The 21812-nt window shown below is 40.0% G+C and overlaps 1 protein-coding gene across 2 annotated transcripts in view; it reads left to right on the top strand.

Moving 5' to 3' along the window:
- Positions 1-21812, top strand: part of cnnm4b (cyclin and CBS domain divalent metal cation transport mediator 4b) — a 51242-nt gene that overhangs the window by 16346 nt on the left and 13084 nt on the right. For both annotated transcript variants that reach the window (XM_086315331.1, XM_086315332.1), the window contains exons 2-5: positions 2440-2583; positions 3042-3176; positions 5186-5355; positions 17360-17456. In XM_086315331.1, coding sequence (XP_086171457.1) covers positions 2440-2583; positions 3042-3176; positions 5186-5355; positions 17360-17456 — 546 coding nt within the window. The remainder of the gene's footprint in view (positions 1-2439; positions 2584-3041; positions 3177-5185; positions 5356-17359; positions 17457-21812) is intronic.

Genomic DNA, 21812 nt, shown 5'->3' with positions numbered 1-21812 from the left:
AGCATCCATTTTGCAGGACAAACAGCAAGGACATGCTCCCGGAGAGGAAAATCCCAGTGCCTTTGGTCTACATTTAATCGCTGGTCATTTGTAAATTCCATTCATCACACGCTTCCCAACAAAGACCACTGATGGACCTGTGTGGTTTCTCGCATTCAGAGCCTCTTCTAGTGTTTCATCCTTTATCACAGCTTAAAAGCTTGAAGTTATGTGAAAAATGTGAATAAATGTTGTATTTATAGTGTAGCAGATGGTTATTTAAATGTTATTTAACTGACCGTAAAGATAGCTCGCCTTTTATTTAGGAATTAAATTGTCAGAGTTGTTGGCCAGCAGCTCAGATCTAATCTCTTAATGGCTTGTGTGTGTATGACTGTGTGAGAGATGGAGTACTGCAAACTAGCAATTTGCATGTCAATCTCTATGTTATATATGCAAGAAAAATAAGGATTTGAGTCCAACTTTGACATAACACATCTCTATCCAGTTGTTATTAAACACATTGGATTTGAAGTTATGTGGGGTGGAAAAGTAAGTTAAATGGTAAATGGACTGATTCTTATATAGCGCTTTTCTACTCTTCCGGAGTACTCAAAGCACTCTACATAACATGCCACATTCACCCAATCACACCCATTCTCACAAGCACTTTCTCTATACATAGTGTTTTCTAAGTACATTCACACACATCCACACCGAAGGATACTTGACATGCAGACTGGAGGAGCCAGGGATCGAACCACCAACCTTCTGATCAAAACTTTTATTTATCTATTTTTTACCAGCATAACAGAAAGGAGAAATTTATGACAATTCACCCCAACAAAATTGTTTCATCTGTATTTATGGGATGTCTTGAGGGCCCTCTTCAGGTTGTTGCGTCACAGCTGGGTACAGTCAGGACTCTAGCTGTTCAAAAACATTTATTGCAGGCTTGGCCAAATCAAGGCTTCAAAGGCCGGTGTCCTGCGGGTTTTAGATCTCACGCTAGGTCAGCACACCTGAGTCAAATGATTAGTTCATTATCAGGCCTCTGGAGAACTTCTAGACATGTTGAGGAGCTAATTTAGCCATTTAAATCAGCTGTGTTGGATCAAGGAAACATCTTAAACCTGCAGGACACCGGCCCTCGAGGCCTGGAGTTCCCCCACCCCTGTTATTGGTTTATTTATGTGCTTTTTGTCTTGTAGCATTAGCTTCTCCCCCTCTTCATTTTATTGAACTGACCAATCAATGGAAAGAATAAACTTTGTCAGCCATCAGAGTTTGTATGCCTTTATTTGAATAAAGGCTCGAGTTTGTCAGTCATTGAGACTTTTCCTGCCAATTTTGGTTCTTCTGGGTAGAGTCAAGGAATTTACCCACTTGGGGACCATTGCTACTATTCTCTGATGCTTCTCTGTCAGGGTGGTGAATAATTCAGAGCTTCCCAAGGCTTGTTTGGCACTGCTGCCAACCAGTGACCATCTGCACTGTGACGGGTTCTTCATTTTAGGAGTTGAGCAGGGGACACATGTCTCATTGTGTACGTGTGTTCTTATGTTGTACAGTAACATTCATGACCAAAGTCCGGACCTAACTTTAACTGCAATGACCTGTACACATTAACAAGCTATTTGTGGTGCAAGAGAAAGGTGTGGGTCAAGGAGTTCATGTTAGAAAAAAGTTGTTATCAGATAGGAATACTCCGAAATGATTGCCTTGATAGCGAGACTCTGACGGGCTTTTATGTTGCAAGATAAAGCTAGACGTTGTGTCGCAAATATGTTTGTTTTTTTTCACCCTCAATAACTATGACTGAAAAAAAACAATTAATACAATAATAAAATAAAATATTGATATTTTATATTGCATGATCGTTTAAAAGAGCATGAATGAACCAGTGAGCATGCATATTCTTTTTAGAGGTTAGATAGAGCTGAAACAATATTTAGCTGTTAACCTGAATTTATTATGTCAGCATTACTAAGGCATAACTACATTGTTGACATCATAACTAGATTTTCACTTTATTACCTATCTCTGTTTATGGTGCAGTTTATCGAGTGCCAAATCAAACTATCCTCCCTCATCTTTTTTTGCTCTGTTTACAGAAGAAACCAAACATCATGGGATCATAAACAGTGAGAAAGGAATTTCGAGTAAAACATGTGTGGTACTAATACTGTCTGTAATATTTTAAATCATTGCATCATAGGTAAAAGAGCTCCATGCACCTCTTTGTTGCAACTCTCCTACTCCTACTCTCCTGCTACTCTATAATTAAATTCATATAAGTTTTTAATCAGTTACAATAGGACATTTAGAAGATTAATGAGGGAAGATGTTTTATCCCTATTCTTACAACCCTTCTTCTTGTGGATTTAATTATAATGCCTTACAGAATGGTTAAAGTAATCCTCTGATAATCCAACTAATGAGGCTCATTCTCTGATTTAGGAAAATCCCACCTGGCCATTGTCCAGAAGGTGAACAACGAGGGGGAAGGAGATCCTTTCTACGAAGTGTTGGGGTTGGTCACCCTGGAAGACGTCATAGAGGAGATTATCAAATCAGAAATTCTGGATGAATCCGACCTTTACAGTGAGTTTGCTTTTGTTTGTCTTCCTTTATCACTTTATACTAAATTTGTCTTAACTTTCAGTTTAAGTAACACTATTAAATCTTTGAAGTATTACTGTTCAACCTTTGGGATGAATACCTGACAAATGTCAGGTTTCTGTTAACTGAATGAAGTGTAAATTTCACACACGTGTAGATATCCATATTTAGTATACACATTCAGTAATGCGCATACACTCTTATATTGTACATATATTTATTGATATAATTCTCAGATTTACCCGTTCTTATACTTTGCCTGTTCTTATGTTATTGTATTTTTACACACCTCTGTTGCATGTGAAGCTTGCACACAAGAATTTCAGTCGCATGTACTGTACCAGTGTACCTGCACATGTGATGTGACAATAAAAGTGATTTGATTTGATCATTAATAAATGTTGCTTCTTCTGTTTTTGATTTTTTTTTGCTCTTCTTAGCTGATAATCGCACGAGGAAAAAGGTGGCACCCAACAAAAACAAGAGAGACTTCTCTGCCTTTAAACATGAGAGTGAATCTAAGGTGAAGATCTCTCCTCAGCTGCTGCTGGCTGCCCATCGTTTCCTGGCTACAGGTGAGAAAGGAAGTGTGGAAACAGGAAATGACACACATTCACTGTCAGTAATCGCAGTGTTACGTGTACTCAGTAGATTTATGGTAGGCTTCCTTCATTTTGATGGATGTGTTTCAAAAAAACCATCATAATGTAACTTTATTTTATTTTATCATATGAAATGCACAAAAAACACCTTTGGGATGTCGGTAAGTGAAGGATTCTGTCATGTGACCATCTGACAGGAAAGACAGGTCTATGCATGCAGTGATGAGTGATTTATTTACTTTTAGGATCTATTTAAGACCGATCAACATGTCTGCCTGTGCCTGCCATCAACTCTGGACAGACTCTAGCCAGCTGCATGTAATGCTACCAATGACACACATCTCTTGAGAAGTCGTAGGAATCTATCTGCTAAGTGTGTGTTAGCTGATATGAAGCAGTGGCTAACTGCATCGGGCAGTTAGCCACTGCATCTGGCAGTTAGCCACTGCTAGCATGACATAGCACTTCCTTCCCTGGCACACACTGTGGTATTCACGTCTGCTTTGTCTGGAGGCATAACGTCAGTGTCTGCTGACTTAGTTTCTGTTTTCTTTCTGAGGATCTTGGTCTAATGTTGCTTTTTTGATTCATCAAACAGGAATAGTTTTTTTGTTGTTCCATTTATCTCTGTAATGTGTTAAAGTTTCCATGTTTATTTGGTCCTTCTTTGTTATGTTCACATTAATGATTCTTTCCCAGCAGATTTGAGAACATGTCTCTAATGCCTTTGTGCACTGCTGCATTCCTGCAGTATGACTGATGGTCGACAGACACATTTCAGACAGTAGAACGTGCATTATCACATAAATGCTTCCGTGTGGGTTTAAGGACTAATAACTGTTAGCTTCACCAGTCTTGACGACTTTGCTTTTTGGGGTTTTTTTAAGGATATTAAAAGCCATTAATAGTAGACATAAAATTTAAAAGCTACACCTTTGATTTACGAAATCATTGAAAACACTGAATCCCAGCAACAGCAACAATACAGATGAACACTCTGACTAACTATGTAAACCATAGTGAAAGGAGGTTGTTTGCCTTTCCGATGATGAATTCCAACATTGGCAATATACAGTATGCCTCACTTCTCAGTGTGCAGTGACCATGGCTTTGTTTGCAGTTTGGGTGGGGACCAAAGCACTTACAGCTGAGCTCTGATTGCAACAGCCTGACGGTTGAGAAATCCATGTAAACCAAATATATTTCAACAGTTCTTCTTCTTTCTCATTTACTTAAAAAAAAAAAAAAAAAAAAAAGGAATGCCAAAAAACAAACAAACAAGGACACCATGCATTAAACATCTCTGCAGCGTTTTTGCTCAATAAACACTTCAACCAAGTGTTTAGTTATCAAAACAATGTATTATTTTTATAAAACTTTATTTATTTTTCATTGAAAAAGTGTTTCAATTGTAGTTAATTCAACTATTCAAAAGCTAACATTATTTTAAAAACAATCCTTTGACAAAAATGTGTCGCAAAAACAAATCTTATTAGATTGTTGGACCATGAACAAAATGTAATTATCAATTCGTCCTTACCTGAATAATCTTTAAACCTTACAGCTGTCACCAGGCGTTAAGAGCCACACATGGGTAACACAATAGTGTCATATTGTGTTTGTTTGTCTGCAGTTTCAGAATTGTTGATTTTCATTTAAGTACATCTGGATCCTTTAATTGAATAGTTGGTGGCCTACCTACTGACAACGTAACATATGATGCACCTTAAACTCAGCTTGAGTAACCTGTGTTTTCATTATGTTTATGCTGGACTGTAAATTATAGGTTGGCCTAACATGTGGATGAAATTAACCAACACTGTTTAATTTCATGTTTACTATTTTAAGAAATGCCTTGGTCTGTTTTGGTCAGACTATATACTTAAGAGTACTTACATTTAAAAAAAAAAAAAAAGTGTCCTTTAGTCTTCACTAATAAATGGTGTAAAATATCTGTTGTTCTGCTTTTTCTCTTTCGGCAGAGGTGAGCTTGTTCAACCCATCTCAGATTTCAGACAAGGTGCTGCTGCGAATCCTGCGTCACCCCGATGTGATCCAGGAGATCAAGTTCAATGAGAACGATAAGCGGTCGTCCCATCACTACATCTACCAAAGGGGCAAGCCGGTCGACTACTTCATTCTCATCCTGCAGGTACTCAGTGATTCAGGGAAATACATGTGTATTTGACTCCTTTGTTGCTTCAGGCTAGATTTGGAAAAATGGTTGGTCCGAATCCAAAAATCTGTAGTTGCTCACTCTGCTGTCAGATATTTGCTTTGAACTCTTCATTGACAGCACAGCACCAGGATTTTTTTGCATTTTGTTTAGCTGTTGTGTCAGAAAGACCTTAGAAGTACCTGTTGCTGAAGGAAACTGTGGTGTTCGATATGACAAGAGTTTTATCAGCAGATAGCATTTGTTGAATGAAAATATTGTATATCTTTACTTGATTAACAATTAAATTAATTATTAATGATGATTAATTAAGCTAGCTGTTCATCTCTGTAGTTAGGCATAGAAGAAAAGATTTTTGCCCAAAGCTTTAAATATGCTTTTACCGTTTAACATTTAAGCAACATCTTCACATCAGTGGCGGGAAAAAGAAACTCAGCAGAGACATATGATTCGCTTACCTAGGCATAAGCTGCTACGTTCATGGCACACCTGCAGTAACAGGAGATGAAACATGAACCGCACAGTTGAAAACTTCAAATTTCTCCGATGCTTTTCATCCAGATTTTTCATGAAATATTTCAGCCTGTGTTTCATGCTTCTATTTATCAAGAAAAGACTTGTTACTCTTGTGGCAAAAGGTATAGTAGTATAGGGAATGAAAAGAAATTTGCACCCAAAAGTACTGGGCCACACGCCTCTTACCAATAGCAATAGCAATTTGTGTTTTCAGTCTCATTGCCATAGATCTGTAAAATCAAGTACCTTTCCATTCAGTCTGCTTCAATTAACATTTGTTTCAATTCAAGCTTGGTACTGTAATAAGATGGCACTGTGGCAACAAGGGAGCTTGTGAAATTCCTACTCTCCTAAATAATTTATTGTTGACTTCAACTGGTGTGGTTCCAAAGTGGAAGCATTTAGGGACAGAGCAGGGTTGCCAAATGTTGAGGATTCATCATTTACACTGCAGAGTCTCAAACCTCCTCTGGTGTTAACATTAGCCCACATGCTTCATTTCTGGATTTCCTGTAGGTGTAATGTTTAGATGACTCTGTACTTTTATCCACAGTGGGAATGTGTTGCCATATTGCCGTCTGTAATTCAGTAGTAATTATAAATAGTGACCTAATAATCAGGTTTGATTGATTAAAAGGGTGAAAAGAAGATTTCACAGTGCAGTGACCTCGGACAGACAAGCGGTGCCGGTAGTAGGGCTGCATTGGGGTCCTAGACTACATGCATTATATGCCTGGAGGAACTGATTACATCACAAACTCGCTGCTGTCAGATTGCTTCAATACACCAATCCCAAAACTGACATAGACACAACCATTTTCATCTTGAAAACCACCTCCTTCTACACGTCCATACTGTAGCGCACAAAAAAGTAACTTGCCCTGATTTTGCACATCTGCTGCACTCACTCTGTGTACATATAGACGTGCACTCAAATCCCAAAGGGTGGGAAAACTACGCTTCATTGTCTTAATGTCACTCTTTCACACACACATATTTCCCAGAGATCGTTTATGTCATTGTTCCCAAACAGTCATTAGCAGGGTTCACTAATCCGGAGATCTATTTCAGCTTTCTCCCCTCCATTCTCCTCTGTGAGATTTTCCCGGTGGGAGGCCGGATACTGTAGCTTTTGTGGACCCCACATGTGGAATAAGTCGGTGGCATTTACTGTAAGCATGCGGGGCTTACAATTTTCCACCTCTGGTTTCTGCATAGAAAGATACCACAGAAGCCTCTAACTAGGGACCAAGCAGTAATGCTGAACCCACAGTACACAGTACAGTACTTTTCTGATGTGTGCAAACACAAAACAGAGATTTGTGAAGTTTGATGGGTTGCCTCAAGTTACCAAAAAAAAAGAAAATCCAGGGATATGGATTTGGAAAGAGCTGAGATTACTTAACCTACAACATCCACACTAAAACATGGGCAGGTGCAAGCAAAAGAAAAAAAATGGCTTGCACTCGCCGGGGTTCCGCTTTAATTTATTTATTGCCCAAATAAGACTGCAACACATTGTGACACATCGGACTTTCCTGGCTCGAGCCCTCATTAAGCAATACAGAGTACATAACACCAGATTCTATAGTTGATCCCATACACACTATATAAAAGCGGGACATAGGAGATCGCCCACCGATCTGTGTAGTCTCATTTTGAAGTCTTGAGCTGCCATAATGGTTTTCTAAAACCAGATGCAGCAAGCGAGAAGTTGGTCTGATTGAGAAACCAAGGATATTACGTGCTCATGTGGTCATGACTTGCCAGTCTCAGCGTAGGTCTGGCCTAAAGCATGCTGTGCTTTATTGTCTACTTTGCTCTAAATGGGACCAAAGTTTAGAAAATGAACATTGTGCTATACTAAATAAGACTTGCAACTAACATTTGAGACTTCAAACTCATGAGAATGTTTTACTGAGATTATAAAGCAAGTGAGAGACAGTCGTTTTCCCTTTTACAATCTGACATGTCTTTGCAACTTGAGAAGGAGGTTAATACGATTCTGCATTTGTTTTGTTTTTTTAACACCCCCCCCCCCCCCCCCCCCCCCCTTAAATAATGTGTGCCTTTTAGCTTGTTTCAGTCACAAGGCTGTAAAATAAAGTCAGTACCAGAAACTGCAGTTCCCTTAATGGCCACTTGAAGCGAGCCCTAAATGCGAGGTCCCATTGACTGCAATATTGAAATAGGTCGTCCATGAAGTTTGCTTTTGTGTGTAAAATTCTACTATTTTATTATTGTTCTTCAGCAGTTCATACGACTTATTGACCAAGCCCACTCGCCTTAGCTGATAACCATCTTCTTATCCAAATATGGTCTTTTCTGACTTCAAAATGCAGAGTCCAAAGACGGTTTGGGACGTCTTTAGATAAGGGGAGAAATACTTTCAATAAATCTCTGCTTGTTTTCATAGATTGACTCACTGCACATACTTTGAACTGTATGTTTATATGCAGACGTAATTTTTTTTACTCTTATGTTTACATCAACATCCAGTGTGCGGTTGACTCGTGAGAATAAAAAACCTCAGATATGATAATTCGCTGCACTTGTTCCACTCCTTTTATAGGGTCCACATGATTACTTTGCATATGTGTGTGTTTTCCTGGCAGTGATCCTTGCTGTCAGCAGACAGCCTATTTGTTTATGACCCGAGTGATTTATGCGTCTATAAAGATGCTTAGTGATTCTCACAAAACAGTCAGTATCGCAGCCCGAGTCCAACTTCTGTTGTGTTCACAGGGTTCACTCAGCTTTAGGAGATGTGCAGGCATCATCTGAACATTTTTAGATGGTGTTTTATTTCAAGTATAAATTTTCCTGTTATGTTTTGATGTTGTACAAGAGGTTTGATCATTTTATTTTTGAGAAATCTCTGTTATGCATTTGTTTCGTGGACAAAGTAGTTTCTGAAGTGCTGTACACGCAGTACATTCCAGGGTAATTACATCACATCATTATTAGAGAGAAGCTCCTTCCTGTTGTGAACAAGAGATGGAAAAATGGAGTCCTGTGAGAATAAGAAATATTCCTACACTTAAAAGGAGGCAATCTTTGTGTGTGAGTGTGTGTGTGAGAGAGCGAGAGATGGAGCCTACACCATCGACACGTTAGGCTGGGGTTGAGCTTCTTGTTAGTTGACACTGACTCACACTGTTAAATCCCACTGAGGAAATGTTTGTGTGTGTGTGAGTCAATCAGTTTGCACAAACTGTTGGAGGAAACTGTTCAGTTTGACATCAGCAGTTCATTTTATGACAAACACATGCTCGCAAACCACTAAACACAAGAGGCTGGCAGGACATACTAGGCCTCGCACGTGAAAGCTCACAACCACAGTCTCCCTCTTACACACACACACACACACACACACATACACACACACACACACACCACAATCAATGTCAGGTGGTGCATGTGTGTGTATGTGTGTGGTTTGAGGCAGAGCCCCTGCAGGCTTTGTTATAAGTTATTAACAAACCGGTGACAGTGAATCCTCAGACCTCTGCAGGGGCTCTACTGAGCTTCACACAAATGCAACCTACACAGCAGGAAGGATCCTCAGACAGTGTGGGTCCTTATCACCTCAATGTGCCTCTGAATCTATTTTCCAGAGTTGTAATAGTCACACAGAATGGCATTTACCTTTCTTTGTGACTGCAACACACAATTCCATCCCTCCTGTAAGGGATGCCTTCTTGTTTGTGACTAGATGGCTGCAATATTGTTTATTGGTTTTCTCTCTTGTGGGAGACATTATGTTATCCCAGATAGGGCGGTTCGATATAACGATATATATCGGATGACGATATAAAAACATCTATTGTTTCATTTTACGCTATCGTTTGTTTTGTGGTGTCGCAAAATAAACTGTTTATGGCAATATTTTTTGATCATTTTGATGGTCGCTGTAGTGGCTATATTAATGTCCTAAAGTTCTCTCTTTCTCTTATATTTAATATAACCACACTACAGATGGACAAGCGCCTGTTTTTATGCGTTGTCGTTAGCAACAACGATGGTAAAACCATCGCGTGTCCACTTGTTTAGTTTCCACATAAACCTTTCACAATAAAGCTCAAGAGACTTTTCAAAATAAACTGAATCATGTGAACTAGTATGCAGAGTATTGACGGATGAGAAGCAAAAAAGACCGTCAGGTGCTAAAAAATAAACCTTAGACTCAAACGTTAGAACAGGCTTTTCCCCGCAGCACGCCGTGCAATAAATACTCACAAAGAAAACGGCGGCCTTTACAACTTATGTCTAAAAATATATATTTTCACGCTACTCCAGGTACACCACGCCCAGCTGGAAACACTTCACGCAAGTCGAGCTGCCTGAGATTCACAGAATTTACAGAAAATGTTAAATTTTTGTGATTTATATCTTGTTATCGGGACGATAGATGTCTTATATCTGGATATGAGATTTTGGTCATATCGCACAGCCCTAATCCCAGAGTGTAAAAGTAGGAGTGAGGGTGGAGATGGCAGCAATGATTTTCCTTGACTATAAGAAACAAAAGCAGGTAGTACAAAAATAAGAGCTAATTAGAAATAAACTGTTGATATACTTCATATTAGGTTTTAATAAATATTCTGCTCTACGAGGGTTGTCTCCTGTGGAACTGGCTCCAGATTTGGGTTCAGGAGGCCTCTCTATTTGAAGATTAGGCTTGAAACTTTCATTTTTGATTAAGCTTACAGTTAGAGCTGCATTGGGTGACTTCTGCCACCCAATGCAGCCACCCTCTGTTACACTGCTATAGACTTAGTTGCTGCGGGGCTTCCCCTGATTTCTGATAAAACGCTTCCGGTCGCCGTGTGTGTATCTGAAACTGCTTCTCTTTCCTGAACCTTAAATATGTCACAGCAGATGGCTGCCTTTCCCTGAGCCCCTCCTGTCTGTCCTCTAAGGTCCTCAAAATGTTTCTTTAGTGACATCAGGTCCTCATTTCAACTCTGTGCCAGGACATCCTCTCTCACCTTGCTCTCTTAAACCTCTTAACCTCTGCTGTCATACTTTCACTGACTCCTCCTTTCTTTTTGAAGTCCTGCTTCCTTGACACTGCCATTGCTATGCTTTGTCACTGAAGTGTTTAGCAGTCGCAGCACAACATAAATGATCATTCAAGTTCACAAAGATCGGTTTGATGCATAAGCTGTCGTTACTGACAAATATCACAGTGCTGATGAGTCCTAACGTGGCCGCTTGAACTTTGGCCAAGACCCACCTACAGTTCAGCAAAAACACACAACCAGAAAACACACCTTCGTTGAACTTTAAGCTGAATAGCTGAACAGCTCAAAGTTAGTTAGAAATGAGCACGAGATGTGTTGCTCTGAGGTTTATTACCACCCTTACCCAAATTGTGGTGTACTAACACATTGTGTTGTGGGTCTCTTTCTTCTGCAGTAAGGCCCATATGATGTGTATGTTTATGAATTATGGCCTGTGAGAGCTCCATGTAGTGACAATTGTTTCTGTTGTCCTTTTGGAAGGACAGGCTCCGTCTCTGAGACAAAGAGAAGTGTGTAACTGTTATAGGACACTTTTTTTTTTTTAAATTTTTCCTTTTTTCCTCTCAAGTATCACTCGTCAGTCATTCAGGAACTGTGTGTGAAGAAAATTTTAATCAAAGTGGTTTTCATGTATTTGGTGAAAGGACAAGGTGCTAAATATTAACTAGAAAACAAATGAACATAAAAATTAATCATTGTTAAAACGTCGCTTTTCACGAATACTGGATCAGACATTCTAAATTCTGAAGATTATTCCAAACTTTCCTTGAATGGTGATCTTCAGTGAAGTTCCTTTTAGCCTGAGATGGGCCTTAATTTTCAGCTAGTTGCTGGCTGAAAATGTACTAGCTGTTTGAAACTAATATTTAGGGGAGAAATATTCAAAGCCAATCTTTTCAGCCTTTTTTGCAGGTCTGCTAAATATACACGTGTTTTATGCATAATTCCTTCATCCACAGCTTGACCGCAATTTCCAGTTTGACTTCTACTAGATTTTTAAATAAAGGTTTAAATAATCGTTTGCTTCACACAGTAACATGGTCATTTTTTACAGTTTTGGTTATTTAAAAAAAGATGATCGGCATGAAAGTGTTTCTGTGCTGCATTCATTTTTACAGTTAGACTCTTAAATGTTTCCCTTGTGTTTTAAAGCAGTGCACCTGCCTACTCCTTGAGCCTTTCTTAAGAGTCCTCGAGCAATGAAGCACGTCAGAAAGAAAACATTTTGTGCAACAGGGCAGATAAGACTGATTCACCTGTGTCAAAGAATTTGATTTATGGAAGTCCAGTGAGTATCAAGATATGTAAGAGATAAACACCAGAGAGAATATAGTTCCTAATAGTACAGAGTCCTCACAACAACATTTAAAGATTTTTTTTTTTTTTTTTCTGGAAATATAATGTTACTGCTCTTAAAATGTATTCTCAGTGGTTTGATCACCACGAGGCTAGTGTCACTTATGGTTCTCACTCACTTTGTTTTGGGCAGACTAGAGCAGAAAGTCTGAGCTTTTATCTCATACAGGAGCTTAAGAGGGTTTCGTAATTAAGGTTTGAGACAGTTTTTACTGCAGATCTGACTGAGACTTTTAAGAAAGACTTTCTTCTCATATCCCAAATCTGAAAAAAATGACTTTGATACCTAATAAACCAGCACTGGTGGACGGCTAATGAAAGTGCTCTGCTTTCATGATGTTTTCATGTCATGACTGTGCTTTTGCTTAACGTCGGTCAGTGCAGATCCAGGAAAACGGGTCTGATCAGAGCACCGGCAGACTTTACACCTCTCGCGTTTGTCCTCTGCCTCCCTCTGTTTCTATTCTTTCTCTCCTCCCTCCCACGTTAACCTCCATTTAAATTAAACACCAACCGTCCAGCAGCGTGTGTGGCTTATGTCGCTCGGAGTCAAGCTTCAGCATGTTTCTATGTGTGTTTCTTTTTTGTTTGTTTGGTTTGGTTTTGTTTTTAGCATGCATATGTTTCAAGCTCACTATTTGACCTTTGCCAGTATTCACATACACACAGACATGACTAACATGCCAGGAGATGATTGACATCTTTCACAGCTCTGATATACTTGTAAGAGGCAAAACGCTGGTGGCAGAGCAGGTTTAACAATTTCATTAGCAGTCATAGAAGGAAGTCTCGCTACTGTAAACCTTGTATACTTGTGGGGCAACGGTAGAGGAGTTGTTCGAGGGATGTCGAATCTTCCTGGTGGTTGTTTGTTTTCTTTTCTGCTTTGCCAGTAAAGGAGAACAGTTAGAGGAGGCTTGCAGCGAATGTCTGCTCGTCTTTCAGTAGCGGGTTGTCCTTGATTAAGGCATTCGACCTCCGATTACTCTGCAGGAGCCTGTGGGTGCAGTGAGCAGGTGTGAATGATTCTAACCAGACAAATTTGGACCAAGACATTTTGCCAAAGGGAGTCGTGCCAAGTCAACGTAGCCTTCAAAATAAAGCTAAAATGAAAATTCGCCCACTGAGAGGAAGGATTGTCCTGATTTGGGAAATGTAGTTTGATTTTGCCCCCATCCACCCAAAACATGTTCTTGAAATACAAATTTAATCTAAAAGGTCAAATAGCATTACATGTTAATGTTGGCTTGTAAACTGTAGCATGCAGCCATGTGGGAGTATCCAGGACAAGCCTGAAGGTGTGACTGTACCTGAATACCAGTCACCAAAACATGTTTAACATTTGCACAGCCATTTGATCTGACTTTTGACTTCTCCCTTATTCACAAGGAGTCGCCACAGCAGGTAGTGCTGCATATTTAATTCTCTGCTAATGCAGCCCTAAATGGATTCATGTCTCCTCCTGGGATCGAACACGTGATCTTTCATTTGTTAGATGCACTAGTGCAAAACTATAATTTGTAGGTTTTTTTTTAATCACAACTCTCACTGGAATACACTCAGACAGGTCACTGTCAGGACACCCCCACTTCAAATACAAATACATTTTCTTTAAATGAAACTTTACCAACACCCTCATTCAGTATATAGAATAAGCTTAAAGCAAATAAAACATAATGATTCAAATAACCGTTACAACTGCTGCTTGTCTTTGGCATCCATGAATTGTCACATTTCTTTTTAAGCCATGTGTTTCTTTTGAGAATCACTTGTACTCTGTTGTTGTACTTTACTCTGTGTAGAACTGAAAAATACATGAGTCTGGCAAAAAAAAAAAGGGGGGGGGGGGGGGGGAGCTGTGATTTTACACTGTAAAAAGTAGCTTCCCATTCTTAGCTGTGTCCCAATTCCTTCCAAGGACCCGTCCTTCGCGGTCTACGTGGGCCTTTGATGAGCGAATAGGTCGGAAGTGCAAAGCTGTGAAATGGGACCGTCTAGCCTTCAGATTTGCGTCACCAGCTGTGTCTGTGGACTTTAATAAACTCAGCCGTCTGCTCCTTGCTCCGTAATATATAACAGGACACTGGAGCAAATTCTCGACCATCTCGCACTTCTGTTTAATCAGTTTTCTGTTTGACGTTTATTCAGCTGTGCGAAAACTATCACCGTCATCTCTTTGTGCTCAAATCTGCTAATCTGCTGGCACTATTTGCAGTTATCCCCAGTAGGGTGATAATTGGTTCACTTTTGTATGACATATGATGGCGTGATGGTTAAAAGCTACACTTCAGAAAAGCGTCTGCCAATTAAAAAGTCGCACATTGTCTCTGGGATGGGGAAAGGATAAAAATGCTGTGCAGTTTCAGATAAAGAGGAACCTCGAGGCACCCTGTGCTGCAGTTAGCAAGCAAACAAAGTGTCAAATAATTAATCACCTGACAGGTCAGCAGATGATTGGTCATTGTTTATTGTCCTTTAGATGTTACCCCCTCTGCACCCTCAGTTCGTCAGCTCGCTGTATAACACACAGTTTCACAGGAATACACATCAGCACCATATGTAACGAATTTAACCCAGTTAACCTCAAATCGTGTGTGTGTGTGTGTGTGTGTGTGTGTGTGTGTGTGTCTTACTGTTACTGTTTTCTTTCTCTCATCTGTGTTTATGTTAATCAGCGTTTTTATCCATTCAATCACCAGATTAATCATTTAATTATTTGCAGATCAAATAAAGAATTGGCACAGCAATGATGAAATAGTCTTTTTTTTTTGAGAGCAAACAGAGTATTTTAGGAAGAGCGAGACCTCAAAAAGGTAAACAAGACTAAATATGGATACACGAATCAGGTTGTATGTGGTTGGTGTCCTAATTGTTTCTAGAGTGTTAGGCTGTGGTGTAGATTTCTGTTCTGATCACTTTTGACATCAGTTGTGAAATGCTTCAGACCGATGTTGTAAGTTTAATTCACCAGAGAGTTTGCGATCGAAACCGCCCACCTGCTAACTCCAGTGACGGATACACTCTCTCTCCCTCTCATCTCTTGTAACAACAAAGCCAGGTTTCTAAATTGGCACGCGCCCTAAAATAGCACAATGGATGGTTATATCAGACTAATTGTGTTTGTTGGCTGCTCGTGGTGAACCAGGAGGTCTTAAAGGGAAATCCACAGATAATTAAGTTAAAACAATCATTTCTGATTGTTAAGTTTTTATGATTTTGATTGCTGAGTTATTAATCTGTGTCTGCAGGTTTTACATGCTGATGATATGCATTTCTATCCACATAAATCCTTAATAAACTCCTGAAACATGAATGCAAACCTGCATTTTTAGAGCAGTGCTTACCTTCTGTTTTTGGTAAAGTTGACACTTTATTAATGTCATTTCAACATTAAACTGAAATATTAGCCAAAGACATAAAATATTTTATGGCTGCTGTGTTTGGAAGCTTTAAAATCTGCACAAAAATTCCAAATTAGGTTTAATCAACACTTAACAGCAAGCTCATTCAGATGTTAGAATTTAAGTCCTAAGCTAATTGTCCTGCTGTATTTGTCACTGCTGTAAGCACGGCCCACCCTCTGTCCTGTGCCCATCTCCTTCTTTTGTTGTCCTTTTATTTTACCACCTGTTATGTTTTCATCAGCTCAGTCCATTTGCAGCGGGGTGGGAGGATGGAGTGAAGGAGGGATGGCAGCATGGATTAACTGTGCTGTGTTGTTGCTGCAGTTCACACATTCCAGCAGGACGATCCGGGCCAACAGCCTCCAACACAGAGGCCTCCTTAACCCCCTTCTGTCCTGTCCTCTGTCCTCTTATCCCTCCATCTCCCTCTGTGTGCCCCTAATCTCTCTTCCATATCTCTTTACAAAGAAACTTGTGCTACTCTAACTCCCCTTTCTCTCCATTGCATCACATCCTCCCTCTGCAGACAGCAGCACTGCCAGATGTGTATCATGTTTCACAGTGTTTATTGACGTCTGATCAAGCCCAGAGTAAACCTATTTCTTCCCACAAGTGATGCAAAACATCTCCCGAGTATGGTCACTAATAACTGCTATATGGTTTTTTCACCTGCTATTGCACCGCCCTCTAGAGGCCAATTTGTATAATTTCACAGAAAAGAAAAGAAAGGTCAGGGCTGCTCAGCAGAAATTATGATCTTCCAGTGCTTTAGGACTTAATTAGGGGAAAGGATTGACTGATTTAACAGAAAGTAAATCAGTATCTCCAGTAATATTTTTAATCAAAATGACCAAACATAGCCAGTGAGTCTGTTTTTAAATATCAGGAATTCGTCCTTTTTATTGTCATACATGATGGCAAACTGGATAAGGCTTTGAAATACTTGATGGACAAAATCAAAGTAAATTTTTTATTTTTATTTTTAAGGTGCGCCACACACACACCACTGCTGTGTTGTTATATAACCGACACTGGGGTTAGCGTCTTACCCAAGGACACTACAGCATATGCAGGGACTTCAAATTCAAATTTTATTTGTCACATACGCAGTCATACACAGTACTATATGCAGTGAAAATACGATAACAGTGACTTGTTAGCCTGTGATTAGCGAGAACAGGAATAATAGGAAATAAATAAATGCCTTTTAAATAAAAACTCTCTCTCCTTCTCTTTCACACATATGTTTAATCAGTTTGCTGAAAGTTTAGTTCTGTCGTGAGGATATGACCTTGTCTAATACGCACAGCCCCAAAGGATTCACTACAGAACATTTACATGCCTCAAGTCATGAGGCAATTTTAGAGCCACGTTATGTTTCGCTGCATTTATGTCAAAATGAGTAAGGTCTTTTGTATTATTTTGGCATAGAAACATTAGCTTCAGATTAAATGGATAGCTGGAATCTAAGAACATAAATGTTCCGAAATGCTGCGGTCATTTAAATAGAAATAGATATTTTAAATCATCTATTATGTCTGCCTTAATTTTTCATTGGTTCTGAAATATTGCATGTGGCTCAGCACAAGGCTTGAGGATGAGTTTTCAGAGTAAATCCACATGAACAGTTGCAGCCTTAACTGTTAAAAAACATAAACGTCTGTCTTGATTTTGCAGGGTCGAGTGGAGGTGGAGGCTGGAAATGAGAACATGAAGTTTGAGACCGGACCTTTCTCATACTATGGTATCATGGCACTCAGTGCTCCCACACTGGGTGAGTCCAGAACACATTACTGTATTTCACACACACACAAAGAGCATTACACCAATATCTCAGCTGGTACAGACGGACAGCTTTGCAACATTATTATGTGGCCCAGGATTTCTTTTTAGTGCGACACAGCATGTTGCTTATCATATGTAGTATATGATAAGCAAATTAAATACATTTAACAGCTGACTACGTAAAGTTCTATTAGTTAGTAGTATTAGTATTAGTTAAATAGCAAGAAGGAACCACTACAGAGCAAAGTGTAAACATTTACAGGGACAAAAAAGAAAAAGCATCTAAAAGTACACAAAAGTACACAGCACTCTTCTTTGGCCCGTCCCCCAGGTTCCTGAAATTCAGTCTTGTTTTTAAAAAAAAACAAAAAACAAAACATACATATCACCAGTCAGATTCCTGCACTTTATTCCCACCTTGGAGAGGAATTAGAAGTCTTCCAGCTCCACCTGGTGCACAGTTTAAAACATTACAGTTGGCAACTTCAAAGGGCTCGTAAAATACAGTCTGGTGGCAAATTAAAGGAAAAAAATAAACCCGTGAAACTAGAGCGAGGAGAGCTTTTTGGTACCGTGTTTTGTGTTACTGCAAATCACTGACCTTTAACTTACATTGAAACATTTTTAGCTTGATGGGAGTGGTGTCTTCCAGAATCATAGCACCACCAACATCAGGACACTAGAGGTCACTGAATGTTTTGAGTATGAAAATGATCTCAACCAGTGAATCACCTGCAGGTCCCATACGTTAGACAGCAGTCTAAGGGATGCACCAATGTGTGCTGATACCAGTGTTTAAACATCACACCTTGACCAGTGTTGAATGTTATTCCCACGTGACTTTAAGCTCTTTACCGCACAATACTTAAACATAAACAAGCACAACTGATTCAGTAACAGATAAATATGATGGGCTCTCTCATTTGCAGATACCGACTGATATATCAATAAATATGGTGAATATTGGCCAATAACAATATTCTATTGACATTTGGTGCCTCTGGAATCTGTGCCGAAGTCCAGTGAAACTGATCTGGATGCATGAACACAGTTTAAATTGTTTATTATTCAAAAAAAAAGAATGTTATTAAAATTGTTGGCTGGCAGGAGGGAACGTGCAAAGCAGCTTGTCAACCATCATGTGTCACAACAGGAAACTGTACGTGTGCGAGTTTCTATTACTGCTTTTTTTCATGCACACAGTCACAAACGTTTTGTGCTTGAGACATTTTCATCGGATTCACATAATTTGTTCATAAACACTTGGTGCACCTCATAGTAACTTATTACATGTTTCATATTTGAAAAACAAATCTGAAAACTCGCTGTTTGTCATACGTGAACTGCTGGTAAATTAGAAGTAACCATAGGTCACGTACTTCATGTAGCTTAAGCGTTACAAACATGTAATGCACGCTCAGGTTTCTCACATCCCTTTAACAAGAACTATGTCTTCATTGTACCATGTGTTTCTGCACGTATTCAGCATTAAAAAAAACAATGTTCTGGGTTCACGGAGGCCATGGGATATCACATGTATCTGAAAGGAGAAATGACTGCAACAGTGATTGTGAAACAGCTTTGTTGATGACTTTTTTTTTTTTTCCTGTCACGTTTGGCTATTTTGCCATCAGAATTATTGTCTAAAGGCGAAGAAAGATGCCCCACGGATTTACTTTACCAAATGGACCATCCCAGCCTTGCTGTAATGGTCTATTTGATTCACCTTTTATTGTTTATTTTATTTTATTTTCACTTGTTAAATACGGGACCGACTTGACTAGGGAAAAGAAAGGGAAAGAAAAACAGCAGGGAAGAGGGACGGGGATAAAGGGCAAAAAACAAAAACCAACAAAATAAGCAGACAAAAAATACATATATCGATCACCTGGATCACCTGTTGAGAAAGAAAAAAGAGAAAACAAGCAGGAGAAAAAGAGAGCAATACAATAAACAACATCACGATGATCTATGGGAATATGACAGTAAATACTAAATATTAAACATTATTGTGCAGCACGTAAGATCGACAGCGCACAGTGTGCTGTGAGGTAGGAGCCAAAAAGGGTGTAGTTTGTGTGTGTGTGTGTGAGCATCCGTGTGTACACCTGTGAGCATGAGCGCGCCACAGCCCCGTCCTCCGGGGCATGAAGCAGATATGGAGGAGATCAAGACTCCAGACATCCAGAGGCCCCCAGAACACAAGAGACCAAGGAAGACCAACAGAGGGGCAGCCGCGCCACTGTCCCAGAAAGAGCTGAGGAGAGCCCCAGACCCAGGTAGTGTTACCCTTTTCCCTGGGGTGGAGAGAAGCAGACTGCCCCGGCTCGGCAGCAGCGGGGAGGCCCCACTTTCCAGACCCCGATCGGGCGGCCATCTCCTCCTCCTAGCCCCCCTGCTCCGACAGGCCGCAGAGAACGGGGGTGTGTGAAGACTCCAAACCTCCTTCCGCCCGCTCATATGTAGTGTTGATGCATGTGTGTTCTAAGGTGCATTTAAAACCCAGGAGGGCATTGAGCTACCTGCCAGAGAGCAGCAGGTAAGCGCATAGCCCCTCCTGATGTTGTTGATGACTTTTGAACTCTCTCCCTTCTATCATACAGTGTCTCATAAAGTCATGCTTTCAGTTCATTCAAAACTTGTCAAGAACCGTAGTTCAGCAGAGACAATACGCCAAGGTGCACGCAAAATAAACTTTATTTCTAACTAAGCGTGTCCCAGAAGGGTTAAAGGAAAACACGCCGAGTAAATGGGAAACAAAGGGGCCGGGAGATAAGCAACTCGGGAACGCCGTAATCAGGACCATGAGAGCCTGCAACAGAACGAAGAGGGTGACTGGGGAGCAGGGGAATAACAGCATACACAGGGTAGAGTTATTAATCTTACGATCAGGGCTGGGCCGTGGGAACCGGAGGGAGGGGTGAGGGTCCGTGGGAGAGCTGCAGGGAAACAGAGGAGATGATGACCGGTGGTGATCCGAACTCCAGGCGGGCAGGAGGAGGCTCAAAACATGCCGAACGGTTACCTGAGCACACAATGAAAGGATTAGCGTTGTTCAGAGCAATCAGAGTTTCACAACCACCATCACCTGGGCACCAAGTTACCGCTGAAAGGTGACTAACGGACTGACGTGAAGCAGCTGGCTGAGCGGGGTTAAATAGTCCACCTGATGACTTCCTGGAATGGGATGCAGGTGTAGAGTCGACAGCCACACCCGTGGGCATCCCATAAGCTCCTTGGACACCGGGCCGCGGACCATGACAAAACTTCCTTCCTTTCTCTGCCAGTTTTATACACAGTGTCTATTTCTGCTTGTATTCAGTTGCCAGCTTAGTCTTTGCAGCACATCTGTTCAGTATCTGCGGGGAAAATCTTGGTGTGCTCACCTTCGATGCTGGGGTCAGACAAGATATCAGCCTGATAGCAGCTTGATCTGACAGATGTGGGACGTTGCATCAAAAATCTCTCTAGACAACTTACCAGAACCCTTTTTACATAATCCAGGAAAAATACACTCGATCTAAAATACTGCGAGGCTGAACGGGTTCAAACTGAGCTTTTTCAATGTGTTTAGCAGAAAAGCAATATAACAAAAAATGTACATTTATAAAACTTAGATAAAAGAAATTAGCTGGTAATATGCTTTAAGGACTAAAGAAATAAATTCATTCTGATATTAAATGAATTATCATTTAATGTTATACTTTTTTTCCCCCATAACTCTGTTAATATATTGGGACCCAGATGAAGAGATAACACTGTGTTAGTACTGTGTTACTATGATTTAAAAAATGAAGAACTGAAAGTCTTTTGTTTTCATTCCCAACAATAAAAAGTTGTGAGAGAGAATCAGTCAGCTTTCTAAAATCATCATATGCACACACATGAACACACACTGGCATTATGAAAATATTGGACCAGAACACCCCTTCAAAGCGCTACCTCCTCCCTGTATCCTGCAAAAACCATAGCCTTGATTATTTTTCGTCATGTTTTGAATTTGAGTATATTTATCATGACGCTCAAAAGTATTGACAGCTATTGATTACTGAAAAGTGTCAAATGTGAGCACCAAATTAATGCCGGGTTAGATTTACAATGTTTTATTATTTAGTACTTAGTATTATTAAGAAGCTCTATAAAATAAAAATAAACACTGTTTTCAAATGTTGTATTCATTAGTTCTGATCTGATGATCTGACATAAGATTTTCAAGTTGACCGTACCCTAACTGATTCTAATAGATAAAAGCTTTTTGGTGCTCAAATTGGCATGTGAATAAAAGTTAAGCTCCAATTCTGTCTGCTCGCCATTGCACGGAGACTGTATGGACAAAAGCTAAAGG

The sequence above is a fragment of the Aulonocara sp. 'chitande type north' Nkhata Bay genome, linkage group LG12 (genome assembly GCF_057382095.1).
Source record: "Aulonocara sp. 'chitande type north' Nkhata Bay isolate Kocher_YH1m ecotype deep benthic linkage group LG12, A_spYH_male_GT1.1, whole genome shotgun sequence".
In the NCBI taxonomy this organism is placed as follows: Eukaryota; Metazoa; Chordata; class Actinopteri; order Cichliformes; family Cichlidae; genus Aulonocara; species Aulonocara sp. 'chitande type north' Nkhata Bay.
This window is presented reverse-complemented; position numbering and strand designations above follow the sequence as displayed.